At 52.7% G+C, this 16,944-nt stretch overlaps 1 protein-coding gene across 1 annotated transcript in view; it reads right to left on the bottom strand.

Annotated features, from left to right (window-relative positions):
* Positions 1 to 16,944, bottom strand: part of fras1 (Fraser extracellular matrix complex subunit 1) — a 333,688-nt gene that overhangs the window by 107,082 nt on the left and 209,662 nt on the right. Inside the window, exons 28-31 of the mRNA XM_056280308.1 lie at positions 15,568 to 15,700; positions 7,989 to 8,076; positions 7,292 to 7,451; positions 4,567 to 4,736 (exon numbers count right to left, since the gene is read on the bottom strand). Of these exons, the coding sequence (XP_056136283.1) occupies positions 4,567 to 4,736; positions 7,292 to 7,451; positions 7,989 to 8,076; positions 15,568 to 15,700 (551 nt within the window). The remainder of the gene's footprint in view (positions 1 to 4,566; positions 4,737 to 7,291; positions 7,452 to 7,988; positions 8,077 to 15,567; positions 15,701 to 16,944) is intronic.

Below are 16,944 nucleotides of genomic sequence, written 5' to 3'. Positions count from 1 at the left end.
TTTGGACTGTGGGAGGAAACCGGAGCCCCCGGAGGAAACCCACGCAGACACGGGGAGAACATGCAAACTCCACACAGAGGGCGACCCCCAAGGTCGGACTACCCCGGGGCTCGAACCCAGGACCTTCTTGCTGTGAGGCGACTGTGCTAACCACTGTGCCACTGTGCCGCACCACCTTCAAACAATTCTCCAAAAACAGAAAAGTTTTCTTTTTTTTGGGGGGGGGGCATGTGGGTGACCTTTTCTCAACCCCTTTGGAGTTTATTTGTCTCGAACCACAATTTGAATTTCTTCTTCTCTCAAATGTGTCATTTGTTAGGATGTAAGTCATGACGGGAGAGCTCCTGCGAGCATTAATCCTTTATATCGTCTATCAATACTTCATACAGCGGAAGCCCCCGCAGAAATCCCCTCTTTGTGTATTTATACTGCAGTTATCTTGCATTAGCACAGCACACACCAGGAGCTAGCGCGGAATCGCTCTTTGTGGATTCGTGCTCTATCTGTCCTGCATTAATACTGCATACAGTCTGAGCCACTGGGGAGGTGTTTGCACATTCTCTACCTCTCCTGCAGCGAAACTGCAGATAATTAATTCTTAAATGTCAAGGAAAGACGCCATAACTATGAGGCCAAACAGCCAAAGGAGACCGAGAAGTGAATCCAGAGTTGACGGCGGCAATCCAATAGATATGTTAAGTACTCCGGCCGCCTCGAGAGCCGAACGAATCTCGCCAGCAGATTACCCAGGGCTTTCTTGCAGATTGGGTCCAACCTCCATCTTGCTGGGAGTAATTCAAAAAGTGCGGGCACTTCTAGAAAGCAGACGAACCAGTCAAGGCTTTATACCAGCCGGTCCGGGCTTAGGGTGGACATTTCGAAATTCCCTTACTACAGCTGTTCGCTCACCTCATCGACGCAGAAATCTGAAGAAAACAACGATCTCGACTGAAGAATTTGACTACAATATTCGCTTTTCATCCTGTGACTTTCTGGTCTGTGGGCATGCTCGTTTCTGTAGATTCTTATATTCAATATCACTTCCACGTGATGACGGTCTTTTCTCTTAGGAACGTGAAAGTATGAATTGATTTCTTTTTTTTCTCAGAATAATATAAGCGACCCCCTTGTGGTCGGACACTAAAACAGTACAGTAAGAAAAGGCCTCGAGTGCACAGATCAGAATGAAGTGAAGGTACAGTCAAGTTCAGTTTTGGTGTGCCTACTTCTCATATTTCCATCCATCCATCCGTTATCCGAACCGCTTATCCTGCTCTCAGGGTCGCGGGGATGCTGGAGCCTATCCCAACAGCCATTGGGCGGCAGGCGGCGGAGACACCCCGGACAGGCCGCCAGGCCATCACACAGCCCACACACACACATACACACACACATTCACATCTATGGACAACTTAGTACGGCCGAGTCACCTGACCTCCATGTCTTTGGACTGTGGGAGGAAACCGGGGCCCCCGGAGGAAACCCATGCAGACACGGGGAGAACATGCAAACTCCACACAGAGGACGACCCCCAAGGTTGGACTACCCCGGGACTCGAACCCAGGACCTTCTTGCTGTGAGGCGACTGCGCTAACCGCTGCGCCATCATGCCGCCCTCTCGTATTTTTTGGTTGAAAAAAATATTGTCAAGTTAATTTTGCCATTTTTGGTCATTTCTGGAGAATAACAAATTTGACTGTCACACCCTCCACTTCCACCTAGCTAGCAGCCAGTCTTTTTCTCATCCCCTCTCTCCTCTTGACCTACAGTATGTCGCCGGCTCAGCCGCACACTTGCTTTCTATCAAGCTCATCAACCCCCGCAGCATAAGAAGCCCGGCTCTTCGGCCACTCCTCGCCAGCTCGTTGTTTGAGCTACCCGCTAGTTTCACGCGCTTGGCCGCTCTGCAGTCTTTCAGAGTAAGCTGTCCGTGTTGTTGCCTTGAAAACTAATCACCCTCTCCTGTGCATGGTTTTGCCACTCTCTGGTTCACCTGCCTGCCTGCTCCCCTGCCAATCCAGGCTCAGTGTAGTCCAGCCACACTCGCTCCTTCATCCGCCTGCCTGGCTGGTCTGGTCTGGCCGGCTCCGCAATCCACCCCCGCCTCTATGCCATCATCTCTCGTCCACCTGCCCGGCCTGCACCCCTCAATGAATCCCTCTTCCTCACTTGCCTTGTCCCCTGTCTGTCTGGCTACTGGGTTCGCTACTCTCACCCTTAACATCAGCAAACAAAAGAGGCATACTAACCCCTTCTTTCTTTCTTTTGGGGGGGGGGGTTCCTCCCCTTTTTTTCTCCCCAACTGTATCTGGCCAATTACCCCACTCTTTCGAACCGTCCCGGTCGCTGCTCCACCCCCCCTCTCGATCCGGGGAAGGCTGCAGACTACCACATGCGTCCTCCCATACATGTGGAGTCACCAGCCGCTTGTTTTCACCTGACAGTGAGGAGTTTCACCAGGGGGGGCGTAGCGCGTGGGAGGATCACGCTATTCCCCCCAGTTCCCCCTTCCTCCGGAACAGGCGCCCCCGACCAACCAGAGGAGGCGCTAGTGCCCACATACCCACATCCAGCTTCCCACCCGCAGACACGGCCAATTGTGTCTGTAGGGACGCCCGACCAAGCCGGAGGTAACACGGGGATTTGAACCGGCGAACCCCGTGTTGGTAGACCGCCATGCTACATAGCTATGTGGAGGGACCACACTGCCACCAAATTTCACCAGATTTTAGTGAAGAGGGCGTCCGGGTAGCGTAGCGCTCTATTCTGCTATCTCCCCCTACCAACCCTCTCGGTCCCTCAGATCCACCTCAGCCTCCCTTCTCTCTACCCCCAGGTCCAACCTCCGCGGCTTTGGTGACCCAGCCTTCTCCAGAGCAGCTCCCAGGCTCTGGAACTCACTTCCCCAAATCATTAGAGACTCAGAATCCATCCCACTCTTCCAATCCCGTCTCAAGACACACCTTTTAGCCATTGCCTTCTCGTGCCCCGTCCTCTCATCCACCCCTGGTCTGGGGCAGGCTGGGGAATGAGCGCGTGACCTGCATCTGTAATTCATGATGTTTGTTTTCCTTTGCCTTTGTATCTGTCCCAAGTGGGAGAGTACTGCTGGGGTCGTGGGTGGCTGCTGGGGTCGTGGGTGGCTGCCGCTTCACCCTCTCGTGGCCCCCCTTCCCATCCACCCCTGTCTGTCTGTGTTATGTTCATCTAGTCACCTTGTTTCACCCCGTTTATTGTAAAGTGACTTTGAGCACCAGAAAAGCGCTTGATCGATTTATTATTATTATATTATTACCAACACAGGGATCTTCGGTTACGAAGATCCCTGTGCGTTACCCCCAGGGGGGCGTTACCCCCGGCTTGGTCGGGCGTCTCTACAGACACAATTGGACACAATTGGCCATGTCGGTGGGAGAGAAGACAGATGTGGGTATGTGTCCTGGCCGCTGCACTAGCGCCTCCTCTGGTCGGTCGGGGCGCCTGTTCGGGGGGAGGGGGAACTGGGGGGAATAGCGTGACCCTCCCACGCGCTACGTCCCCCTGGTGAAACTCCTCACTGTCAGGTGAAAAGAAGCGGCTGGCGACTCCACATGTATGGGAGGAGGCACGTGGTAGTCTGCAGCCCTCCCCGGCTTGGCAGAGGGGGGTGGAGCAGCGAGCAAGGCGGCTTGAAAGAGTGGGGTAATTGGCCAAGTACAATGGGGGAGAAAAAGGGGGGGGAGGGGGAATAGTGAAGAGAAAAGAGTCTGCAGTCATTTTTTACTGTATGTTTAGAGCCTCTGAGCTTCGGAGGGGTAACTAGGATGAACAGCAGCAGACCTGTAAACCAACAACGGCAGCAATGTGTGTGGTGCGGCTGGTGGGGGGGGGGGGATATATTATTGAACTAGCCACATAAGAAAGACAAAACACACAACAGGCATGTATCTGCTGTCGTCATGGATACCATTTCCTATTGTATGACCTGTTCTGCCATCACATTTGTTCTGTACAGTTCTTACATCTCAGTCTCGAAAGCTGTGATGGGACCGTCCACTTTGTGGCAGATGACGTTTGAGGGTGCGGGTGGAGGAGTTGTAGCAGGACACAGTTGTGCTACTCCTACCGAGGTACTGTTTTAGTTCAGCACCCTTCGGGTAAGACGTTTGTAAAATGAGGCGTCGTCTTCTTCCCGGCGGGCGGTAGTTACAGGAAATGATTTCAGCAGCGAGTTTAAGGAAGACCCGGTTCAGGCTTTTTGCTCTCTGTAGAAAAGATACTCGTGAACTTCATTTCTGTATGACGCAGGTTTCACAATTTGTAGGCCTGTACAGGCAGATAGTCCGACATCGAGGTCCCGAAACTCACTTCTTCTTCTTCTTCTTTAAATATACTGTTCACATCCTTGTGTCTTCAGATAAACGAGCCCTCCCAGCTGACCGGATGGGATCATGTGGTGGGACGCTACCTCGCTTCAATAACAGTATAAAAACAGCATCATTAATGAGTAAAGGCGGGCTTCTACGCTGACTACTGGGACCGTAACAGTCCCGGTTCTGCTGTCCAGCACTCAGAACCGACACCCACCTGGAACTGGAACATGTCGCTGTGCGTCCCCGCGCCGGAATGCCGGTACCAGACCGTGCCGTCATTGACGTCCTGTTGGGTGAAGGAGCTGGTTGGAGTGGAGCCATCGGCGTCAGGTTGCCAGGCTTCGGCTGGGCCGTCAGCAGGCATGGGCACCAGAACCACCTCGCCTGGAAGGAGACGGCACATAATGAGGCGGCGGGAGAAACGCATTACGGTCAACCATTCGCAACATAATAAGCGACGCAGCAATCCACCAATCAGAGCTCAGTATTCACCTCAACTTCTTGTGATATCTGGCTACTCAGACACCCAGCAGAGCGCTTCAAACAGTAGCAAATGATTGATTAGTAAAGAGATACAGCAACAGAGGGGATCCATCCATCTATTACCCGAACCGCTTATCCTGCTCTCAGGGTCACGGGGATGCTGGAGCCTATCCCAGCAGTCACTGGGCGGCAGGCGGGGAGACACCCTGGACAGGCTGCCAGACCATCACACAGGACCGACACACACACACACACACACACACATACATACCTAGGGACAATTTAGTTCGGCCGAGTCACCTGACCCACATGTCTTTGGACTGTGGGAGGAAACCGGAGCACCCGGAGGAAACCCACGCAGACACGGGGAGAACATGCAAACTCCACACAGAGGACGACCCGGGACGACCCCCAAGGTTGGACTACCCCGGGGCTCGAACCCAGGACCTTCTTCCTGGGGCCACGGCGGCGCCCGGACAAGGTGATATCAAGGTCAGCATATGATGTACAAGGCACCCTTCGGTGTCCACAGGAGACGCGGCGTGTATTCCAAAGCGTCTGACATTGAACTTTTGCCCTGATTTATGATGCATGGGGCAGGTAGCGGTTGGGTTTAGGGTTAGGTCAGGTAGTAGTTTAGGGTAAAGTTTAGGTAGCTGTTGAAGGTACAGTACACAACTGATGTACACAGCGGCTAGCCACCCGACCTCTGCAGCTGTTGCTCTGAGTTTGTAAAGGTTGTTCGAGTCATTCACTGCAAATGAGAAAACCAGCCAACGCCACATCGCTGCCATTTCCTTTGGAGGCTTTTTCGAAAAAACAACAAAACAAAACACAAAGTTGACCCAGCGACGACATGCATCATGTTTTCTTGTTGTCGGTTAGGCGCTTGTGTTGTAGCAGCACGCCACATGGCCGTGGCGGAACATGAAGAAGCCAGATGTGGGTGTGTGTCCTGGTCTCTGCACTAGTGCCTCCTCTGGTTGGTCGGGGCACCTGTTCAGGGGGGAGGGGGAACTAGGGGGAATAGCGTGATCCTCCCACAAGCTACGTCCCCTGGTGAAAGCGGCTGGTGACTCCACATGTATGGGAGGAAGCATGCGGTCGTCTGCAGCCCTCCCCGGATCGGCAGAGGGGGGTGGAGCAGCGACCGGGACGGCTGGGAAGAGTGGGGTGATTGGCCAGGTACAATTGGGGGGGGAAAGGGAGAAAACAATCAAAAAGAAAAGAAAAAAGAAAAAGACAAAAAGGGATGATATTTAGAATAGGCGAGGACAGTGTGGGACAGAAGACAGAGAATGAACGGTCAGACAGACAGACAGACAGACAGAGAGAGAGAGAGAGAGATAGGCCAAAACTGAGAAAAGGACTGAGAATATGGAAATAAAGGTCCTGATACAGTGAGTGGGAGAGGGGGGAAAGACGGGGGAAGACGAAGGTTGGTCAGCAGATGATGAAGAGAGGACAGGAGAAAGACGAAAGAGGGAAAGCAGGGGAAGGTAAAGGAGACAGAGGAATGCTGAGCACAACAACGTCCTCTTTTATTTTTAGTCCACAATCAATAAACGTGCGAGAGCAAGGAAGTTGTTTCCAGGTGAAGGCGTGTACTGCTGCAGAGGACATGACCCCGTCTGTTAGCATAAGAGGGACACTGACACTCCACTCCTGCTGCAGGAGGCTTTATTCACCCACTCTAAATTATTCAACAACCAACATTTCAGTAAAACCAGACGGTGGGGATCAGTGGACAGGAGGGGAATCCGACATTTGTATTAACCCTCTGCACACATTTGTTTTATTCTCTCTCTCTCTCTCTTTCTCTCTCTCTCTCTCTTTCTCTCTCTCTTTCTCTCTCTCTCTCTCTCTCTCTTTCTCTCTCTCTTTCTCTCTCTCTCTCTCTCTCTCTCTCTAAATATATATATATATATATATACTATGTGTGTGTGTGTGTGTACATGTATTCTATATGTATATTTGATGCATATTTCCTTTTTTTTTGGCTTTTTTTCCCCCTTTTTTCTCCCCAATTATACCCATCCAATTACCCCACTCTTCCGAGCCGTCCCAGTCGCTGCTCCACCCCCTCTGCCGATCCGGGGAGGTTCTGCAGACTACCATACAGCGACCAGGACACATACCCACATCCGCTTTCCCACTCTCAGACACGGCCAATTGTGTCTGTAGGGCCGGAGGTAACACGGGGATTCGAACCGGCGATCCCCGTGTTGCTAGGCAACGGAATAGACCGCCATGCTAGCTGGACGCCTGATATTTGTTATTCTTTATGTACATTTATTTCCTGTCAAGTGTACTGCATTTCTTTCTACTTCAGGAAAGTGTTACGAATGAATCTGATTGGCCGACAGACTGAATGATGGATGGATGGACTGACTGACTGACTGATTTGACTGACTGCTGTACTGACTGACTGGCTGACTGACTGACTGGGTGCATACCGTATTGAGGGCTCCCGTTGGCGGACACGATGGTGTAGACAATGTCGTCGGCCCCGGCTCCCTTGTACTCGGCCTGCAGGTATCTCTTGCCCAGGCGCACCACGCCCCCCTCCTTCACCCACGTGACCGGCACCGACAGCACGCGAGGAGACTGGACAGCCTGCAGAGCATCAAACACACACTCAGTCAGCATGTACACAATTTACACAACTCTCTAAGCATCTCTTCAGTAGTTACATGTCTTCAGCTGGTCACCGAGTCTTCCCGAGGTCGACGTCCTGTAATCGGGACTCGGCAACACTTTGTCGTTTCCCCCAGCCCACAGCGGTGCAACACAAAGACAACAACACACTCGAAACGACAAGAACGCACATACCCGAACTAACGCATACTGTATCCAAACTAAACAAAAAAATCACTGTGCGAGGGAACCAACGCCGGCCAGGCTGACCGTCAGAACCGCAGGTCTGCACAGGCTAGCAGTTAGCTTAGCCTGCCCCGCTCTCGCAGCCATCAAACGAAGACAAAACTTAAGATACAGACGTGGACAAAGACACTGCATGGACGGTACTGGGGGAGGCCGCCGCAAACGTGAAGCCACGCCAGAATCTCAACCTCAGGCTTCTGGTCTTTCTCTTCGGTACTGGAGAAATACGTTCGACAATGAATAAAGTTCCCTTTGCAATGACACGCAAACTGACTCAAACCGACTTTCACCACCGGCGGCCCGCGGTATTAATGGACTCCCGTCCACCACGCCGGACAGGTTTTCTAACGCTGCAGTCCTGCATGGGCAAAAACAAGAGAGGACAAGCTTTATCATAACTTTATTAGCCTTCAGATGAAGCGTTTAATTAGAATAGTTAAAAAAAACGGTTAATAAGTTTCACACAAGTGGGACCGTCTCATGTGTGAGATGTGCCGGATGAGCACAGCTCTCGCCCGCCTCTGCGAAACCCACTTCTGACAAGCAGCAAATGACAAAAACCCCACACATTCTCTCAAAGCCGAGAACAAGCTATCAACGATATTTCATCTACACACACACACAGACACACACAGACACACACACACACACACACACACACACAACAGACAGTTGGACAGTCTCAGCAGATAATCACTGCTCTCAGATAACACGGGGTATGGAGGTGGTAACAGGTTTCAGTACTTGTGTGTCTGTGTGTGTGTGTGTGTGTGTGTCTGTGTGTGTGTGTGTGTGTGTGTGTGTGTGTGTGCGCGAGTCTACGTGCGTGTTTGTGGATAATAACCTGCAGACCACCTGTGGCTTCCCCGCCTGCCCGTATGCCTTCCTGGCTGCTCGATACGAATCACAGCGGTTCAGTTCCTCAGCGGGTGGACCTGACGGAGGCAGCCAGCCGGCGGAGGCAGTAAGGATCATCCGGGTTGGCACGGTGACCCTTGTTTACCAGAGGGGCAAATAACCCAGGAGCCGAACAAACTCCAGTAATGAAGAAGGGGGCCCTGAAGGCATCCATGCTGGGGAAAAAGGTACACTGGAAAGAAGTAAACGTGCCCAAATGAGGCTTCGGGGGTCTAAAGGGTACATGGGTCTTCGGGGTCTAAAGAGTACACGGGTCTTGTGGGTCTAAAGAGTACACGGGTCTTCGGGGGTCTAAAGAGTACATGGGTCTTCGGGGGTCTAAAGAGTACACGGGTCTTCGGGGGTCTAAAGAGTACACGGGTCTTCGGGGTCTAAAGAGTACACGGGTCTTGTGGGTCTAAAGAGTACACGGGTCTTCGGGGGTCTAAAGAGTACATGGGTCTTCGGGGGTCTAAAGAGTACACGGGTCTTCGGGGGTCTAAAGAGTACACGGGTCTTCGGGGGTCTAAAGAGTATATGGGTCTTCGGGGGTCTAAAGAGTACACGGGTCTTCGGGGTCTAAAGAGTACACGGGTCTTGTGGGTCTAAAGAGTACACGGGTCTTCGGGGGTCTAAAGAGTACAAGGGTCTTCGGGGGTCTAAAGAGTACACGGGTCTTCGGGGGTCTAAAGAGTACACGGGTCTTCGGGGGTCTAAAGAGTACACGGGTCTTCGGGGGTCTAAAGAGTACACGGGTCGTCGGGGGTCTAAAGAGTACACGGGTCTTCGGGGGTCTAAAGAGTACACGGGTCTTCGGGGGTCTAAAGAGTACACGGGTCTTCGGGGGTCTAAAGAGTACACGGGTCTTCGGGGGTCTAAAGAGTACACGGGTCTTCGGGGGTCTAAAGAGTACACGGGTCTTCGGGGGTCTAAAGAGTACATGGGTCTTCGGGGGTCTAAAGAGTACATGGGTCTTCGGGGGTCTAAAGAGTACATGGGTCTTCGGGGGTCTAAAGAGTACACGGGTCTTCGGGGGTCTAAAGAGTACACGGGTCTTCGGGGGTCTAAAGAGTACACGGGTCTTCGGGGGTCTAAAGAGTACACGGGTCTTCGGGGGTCTAAAGAGTACACGGGTCTTCGGGGTCTAAAGAGTACACGGGTCTTCGGGGTCTAAAGAGTACACGGGTCTTGTGGGTCTAAAGAGTACACGGGTCTTCGGGGGTCTAAAGAGTACAAGGGTCTTCGGGGGTCTAAAGAGTACACGGGTCTTCGGGGGTCTAAAGAGTACACGGGTCTTCGGGGGTCTAAAGAGTACACGGGTCTTCGGGGGTCTAAAGAGTACACGGGTCGTCGGGGGTCTAAAGAGTACACGGGTCTTCGGGGGTCTAAAGAGTACACGGGTCTTCGGGGGTCTAAAGAGTACACGGGTCTTCGGGGGTCTAAAGAGTACACGGGTCTTTGGGGGTCTAAAGAGTACACGGGTCTTCGGGGGTCTAAAGAGTACACGGGTCTTCGGGGGTCTAAAGAGTACACGGGTCTTTGGGGGTCTAAAGAGTACACGGGTCTTCGGGGGTCTAAAGAGTACATGGGTCTTCGGGGGTCTAAAGAGTACATGGGTCTTCGGGGGTCTAAAGAGTACATGGGTCTTCGGGGATCTAAAGAGTACACGGGTCTTCGGGGGTCTAAAGAGTACATGGGTCTTCGGGGGTCTAAAGAGTACACGGGTCTTCGGGGGTCTAAAGAGTACACGGGTCTTCGGGGGTCTAAAGAGTACACGGGTCTTCGGGGGTCTAAAGAGTACACGGGTCTTCGGGGGTCTAAAGAGTACATGGGTCTTCGGGGGTCTAAAGAGTACACGGGTCTTCGGGGATCTAAAGAGTACACGGGTCTTCGGGGGTCTAAAGAGTACACGGGTCTTTGGGGGTCTAAAGAGTACACGGGTCTTCGGGGGTCTAAAGAGTACACGGGTCTTCGGGGGTCTAAAGAGTACACGGGTCTTCGGGGGTCTAAAGAGTACATGGGTCTTCGGGGGTCTAAAGAGTACACGGGTCTTCGGGGGTCTAAAGAGTACACGGGTCTTCGGGGGTCTAAAGAGTACACGGGTCTTCGGGGGTCTAAAGAGTACACGGGTCTTCGGGGGTCTAAAGAGTACACGGGTCTTCGGGGGTCTAAAGAGTACACGGGTCTTGGGGGTCTAAAGAGTACACGGGTCTTCGGGGGTCTAAAGAGTACACGGGTCTTCGGGGGTCTAAAGAGTACACGGGTCTTCGGGGGTCTAAAGAGTACACGGGTCTTCGGGGGTCTAAAGAGTACACGGGTCTTCGGGGGTCTAAAGAGTACATGGGTCTTCGGGGATCTAAAGAGTACACGGGTCTTCGGGGGTCTAAAGAGTACACGGGTCTTCGGGGGTCTAAAGAGTACACGGGTCTTCGGGGGTCTAAAGAGTACACGGGTCTTTGGGGGTCTAAAGAGTACACGGGTCTTCGGGGGTCTAAAGAGTACAAGGGTCTTCGGGGTCTAAAGAGTACATGGGTCTTCGGGGGTCTAAAGAGTACACGGGTCTTCGGGGGTCTAAAGAGTACACGGGTCTTCGGGGGTCTAAAGAGTACACGGGTCTTCGGGGGTCTAAAGAGTACACGGGTCTTCGGGGGTCTAAAGAGTACACGGGTCTTCGGGGGTCTAAAGAGTACACGGGTCGTCGGGGGTCTAAAGAGTACACGGGTCTTCGGGGGTCTAAAGAGTACACGGGTCGTCGGGGGTCTAAAGAGTACACGGGTCTTCGGGGGTCTAAAGAGTACACGGGTCTTCGGGGGTCTAAAGAGTACACGGGTCTTCGGGGGTCTAAAGAGTACACGGGTCTTCGGGGGTCTAAAGAGTACACGGGTCTTCGGGGGTCTAAAGAGTACACGGGTCTTCGGGGGTCTAAAGAGTACACGGGTCTTCGGGGGTCTAAAGAGTACAAGGGTCTTCGGGGGTCTAAAGAGTACACGGGTCTTCGGGGGTCTAAAGAGTACACGGGTCTTCGGGGGTCTAAAGAGTACACGGGTCTTGGGGGTCTAAAGAGTACACGGGTTTTCGGGGGTCTAAAGAGTACACGGGTCTTCGGGGGTCTAAAGAGTACACGGGTCTTCGGGGGTCTAAAGAGTACACGGGTCTTCGGGGGTCTAAAGAGTACACGGGTCTTCGGGGGTCTAAAGAGTACACGGGTCTTCGGGGGTCTAAAGAGTACACGGGTCTTCGGGGGTCTAAAGAGTACACGGGTCTTCGGGGGTCTAAAGAGTACACGGGTCTTCGGGGGTCTAAAGAGTACACGGGTCTTCGGGGGTCTAAAGAGTACACGGGTCTTCGGGGGTCTAAAGAGTACACGGGTCTTCGGGGGTCTAAAGAGTACACGGGTCTTCGGGGGTCTAAAGAGTACACGGGTCTTCGGGGGTCTAAAGAGTACACGGGTCTTCGGGGGTCTAAAGACTACAAGGGTCTTCGGGGGTCTAAAGAGTACACGGGTCTTCGGGGGTCTAAAGCGTACACAGGTCGTCGGGGGTCTAAAGAGTACACGGGTCTTCGGGGGTCTAAAGAGTACACGGGTCTTCGGGGGTCTAAAGAGTACACGGGTCTTCGGGGGTCTAAAGAGTACACGGGTCTTCGGGGGTCTAAAGAGTACACGGGTCTTCGGGGGTCTAAAGAGTACACGGGTCTTCGGGGGTCTAAAGAGTACACGGGTCTTCGGGGGTCTAAAGAGTACACGGGTCTTCGGGGGTCTAAAGAGTACACGGGTCTTCGGGGGTCTAAAGAGTACACGGGTCTTCGGGGGTCTAAAGAGTACATGGGTCTTCGGGGGTCTAAAGAGTACACGGGTCTTGTGGGTCTAAAGAGTACACGGGTCTTCGGGGGTCTAAAGAGTACACGGGTCTTGGGGGTCTAAAGAGTACACGGGTCTTCGGGGGTCTAAAGAGTACACAGGTCTTCGGGGTCTAAAGAGTACATGGGTCCTCTAGGGGTCTAAAGAGTACATAGGTGTTCGGGGGTCTAAAGAGTACATGGGTCTTCGGGGGTCTAAAGAGTACATGGGTCTTCGGGGGTCTAAAGAGTACACGGGTCTTCGGGGGTCTAAAGAGTACACGGGTCTTCGGGGGTCTAAAGAGTACACGGGTCTTCGGGGGTCTAAAGAGTACACGGGTCTTCGGGGGTCTAAAGAGTACACGGGTCTTCAAGGGTCTAAAGAGTACACGGGTCTTCGGGGGTCTAAAGAGTACACGGGTCTTCGGGGGTCTAAAGAGTACACGGGTCTTCGGGGGTCTAAAGAGTACATGGGTCTTCGGGGGTCTAAAGAGTACATGGGTCTTCGGGGGTCTAAAGAGTACAAGGGTCTTCGGGGGTCTAAAGAGTACACGGGTCTTCGGGGGTCTAAAGAGTACACGGGTCTTCGGGGGTCTAAAGAGTACACGGGTCTTCGGGGGTCTAAAGAGTACACGGGTCTTCGGGGGTCTAAAGAGTACACTGGTCTTCGGGGGTCTAAAGAGTACACGGGTCTTCGGGGGTCTAAAGAGTACACGGGTCTTCGGGGGTCTAAAGAGTACACGGGTCTTCGGGGGTCTAAAGAGTACATGGGTCTTCGGGGGTCTAAAGAGTACACGGGTCTTGTGGGTCTAAAGAGTACACGGGTCTTCGGGGGTCTAAAGAGTACACGGGTCTTCGGGGGTCTAAAGAGTACACGGGTCTTCGGGGGTCTAAAGAGTACACGGGTCTTCAAGGGTCTAAAGAGTACACGGGTCTTCGGGGGTCTAAAGAGTACACGGGTCTTCGGGGGTCTAAAGAGTACACGGGTCTTCGGGGGTCTAAAGAGTACATGGGTCTTCGGGGGTCTAAAGAGTACATGGGTCTTCGGGGGTCTAAAGAGTACACGGGTCTTCGGGGGTCTAAAGAGTACACGGGTCTTCGGGGGTCTAAAGAGTACACGGGTCTTCGGGGGTCTAAAGAGTACACGGGTCTTCGGGGGTCTAAAGAGTACACGGGTCTTCGGGGGTCTAAAGAGTACACGGGTCTTCGGGGGTCTAAAGAGTACACGGGTCTTCAAGGGTCTAAAGAGTACACGGGTCTTCGGGGGTCTAAAGAGTACACGGGTCTTCGGGGGTCTAAAGAGTACATGGGTCTTCGGGGGTCTAAAGAGTACATGGGTCTTCGGGGGTCTAAAGAGTACACGGGTCTTCGGGGGTCTAAAGAGTACACGGGTCTTCGGGGGTCTAAAGAGTACACGGGTCTTCGGGGGTCTAAAGAGTACACGGGTCTTGTGGGTCTAAAGAGTACACGGGTCTTCGGGGGTCTAAAGAGTACACGGGTCTTGGGGGTCTAAAGAGTACACGGGTCTTCGGGGGTCTAAAGAGTACACAGGTCTTCGGGGTCTAAAGAGTACATGGGTCCTCTAGGGGTCTAAAGAGTACATAGGTGTTCGGGGGTCTAAAGAGTACATGGGTCTTCGGGGATCTAAAGAGTACACGGGTCTTCGGGGGTCTAAAGAGTACACGGGTCTTCGGGGGTCTAAAGAGTACACGGGTCTTCGGGGGTCTAAAGAGTACACGGGTCTTCGGGGGTCTAAAGAGTACACGGGTCTTCGGGGGTCTAAAGAGTACACGGGTCTTCAAGGGTCTAAAGAGTACACGGGTCTTCGGGGGTCTAAAGAGTACACGGGTCTTCGGGGGTCTAAAGAGTACACGGGTCTTCGGGGGTCTAAAGAGTACATGGGTCTTCGGGGGTCTAAAGAGTACATGGGTCTTCGGGGGTCTAAAGAGTACAAGGGTCTTCGGGGGTCTAAAGAGTACACGGGTCTTCGGGGGTCTAAAGAGTACACGGGTCTTCGGGGGTCTAAAGAGTACATGGGTCTTTGGGGGTCTAAAGAGTACAAGGGTCTTCGGGGGTCTAAAGAGTACACGGGTCTTCGGGGGTCTAAAGAGTACAAGGGTCTTCGGGGGTCTAAAGAGTACACGGGTCTTCGGGGGTCTAAAGAGTACACGGGTCTTCGGGGGTCTAAAGAGTACACAGCTGAGTTTTTTCTTGGATTAGATAAAGCTTGGGCGGCACAGTGGAGCAGTGGTTGGCGCGGTCACCTCACAGCAAGAAGGTTCTGGGTTCGAGCCCCGGGGTAGCCCAACCTTGGGGGGGGGGGTCGTCCCAGGTCGTCCCAGGTCGTCCTCTGTGTGGAGTTTGCATGTTCTCCCCATGTCCGCGTGGGTTTCCTCCAGGTGCTCCGGTTTCCTCCCACAATCCGTACTGAATCCTCCCTATGACTGCTGGGATAGGCTCCAGGAGAGCTGGCGCTGGATCGGCTGGGGGGGGGCTTGGGTCTGTGTCATCCGGTTGCCACGGGGACCATGACCCCTGCCCGAGGAGGAAACACGGAGGGTGGTCTGACAGGACGAGTAATTGGGGCAGGCTAAGCTAACTGCTAGTGCCTGTTTGGGGAAGAGGGGGAACTGGGGGAAATGGCGTGATCCTCCCACGCGCTATGTCTCCCTGGTGAAACTCCTCACTGTCAGGTGAAAAGAAGCGGCTGGCGAGTCCACATGTGGTAGTCTGCAGCCCTCCCCAGATTGGCAGACGGGGTGGAGCGGCGATCGGGACGGCTCGGAAGGGTGGGGCGATTGGCCGGGTACAACTGGGCGGGAAAAGGGGGATACTTTAAAAAAAGGGGGGAAAAAGAAGGAATCTCGCTCTATGTAGTATGTGCAATGACAATAAAAGTGTCTTTTCCTCTCCTGCTTCTTCTACTCTCTCATTCTTAAATCCAACATCTGATCACAAAGAAAGAAATGGCTAACTCCCTCTGTTTCCAGGGAACAGGAGAACTCTTTAGGATCTTTCAGAGGCTCAAAGAGCTCTCTCTCCCCCCAGGTTGTGGTTGGGAGCCAAGGGTCCTCCTCCTCCTCCTCCTCTACAGCTGGGCTCAGCCGGGGCTCACACGTTGTCAGGAAAAAGGCCATCCATCAGCAGCTCATTACAGGGCTGAGTACACCTCAGCTTTGGTGTGCAATCACCCATGGCTCTGGGCGTCTTTTGTCCCTCAAACAGGTCAGCACCGAAACCCTCCCCAACTGAGACATCGGGATGTGGACCTGGAGAATGTGCCACGCTCCAAATAACAACGGGTTCATCTGCGATTGTTCTGGGGTCATAGAGTGCCAAAAAACTCCTTAGTGTTACCGACCGGGAAAAGAAAATCCCCAGAGAGAAAACTGTTTGATTAAAGAGAGTCATGGAAGTCCTAAATCACCGAATGACATGTTCTCCAAGGAAACATCTTGATTTCCACAGGGATGGGTTGCAATTAACCGTCAAACTTGAATATAGGGTGAACATTGAATGTGATGCAATCTTTACTATGGTCATGTCACTCAGCAGGGCAGTCAATAGTCACCTTATATTCCAGTTCAGCAGATAATAACTATTTATCCCTGAGACAAAAGGATTCAAAATACTTGTTTGACACAATGAGATTTGTACATTTATCCCACACAGTGTTCGATGTAGATTATATTTCACAGCACATTATAATGACAAACTCCACACAGAGGACGACCCGGGACGACCCCCGCGGTTGGACTACCCCGGGATTTAAACCCAGGACCTTCATGCTGTGAGGCGACCGCACTAACCACTGCGCCACCGTGCCGCCGTGTGTGGAGTTTGCCTGTTCTCCCCGTGTCTGGGTGGGTTTCCTCCATCCGGGTGCTTCGGTTTCCTCCCACAGTCCAAAGACATGTAGGTCAGGTGAAATCAGCCGTACTAAATTGTCCCTAGGTGTGTGTGTGTGGGCCCTGTGACAGCCTGGTGGCCTATCCAGGGTGTCTCCCCCTGCCACGCAATGACTGCTGGGATAGGCTCCAGCATCCCCGCGACCCTGAGAGCAGGATAAGTGGTGTGGATAATGGATGGACGGGTGGATTATAATGGCAAGGAAACCAACTAGAGCAGCGGTCGGGAACCTATGGCTCGCGAGCCATATATGGCTCTTCCGGTGACGGCATATGGCTCCCAGACAATTTTGAGTTGAAAAATTTTTTTTTTTCAAAAATATCAGTTTGGAACTGATTTTAAGATACTTGTGATATTTCTTAATAATACTGTGCCATTTTAAAGTAAACAGAAATTAGTTTTGAAGATAAATTTCACGGGTCACGGGTCACCCGTGGGTCGGGTCGGGAACCAACGGCTCGCGAGCATGTCCGGGTCATTGTAAAGGTGAAGAAATCAATTTTATCAGATAGCCAACTAGTTTATCCGCTTCAACCCTTGTAACGGAAAAGATGGCGAAAAGAAAAAAAGACGATGATTACCG

This window comes from Lampris incognitus, chromosome 1, assembly GCF_029633865.1.
Source record: "Lampris incognitus isolate fLamInc1 chromosome 1, fLamInc1.hap2, whole genome shotgun sequence".
Classification (NCBI taxonomy): Eukaryota; Metazoa; Chordata; class Actinopteri; order Lampriformes; family Lampridae; genus Lampris; species Lampris incognitus.
The sequence above is the reverse complement of the archived record's forward strand: the minus strand, read 5'-3'. Positions and strand labels throughout refer to the sequence as shown.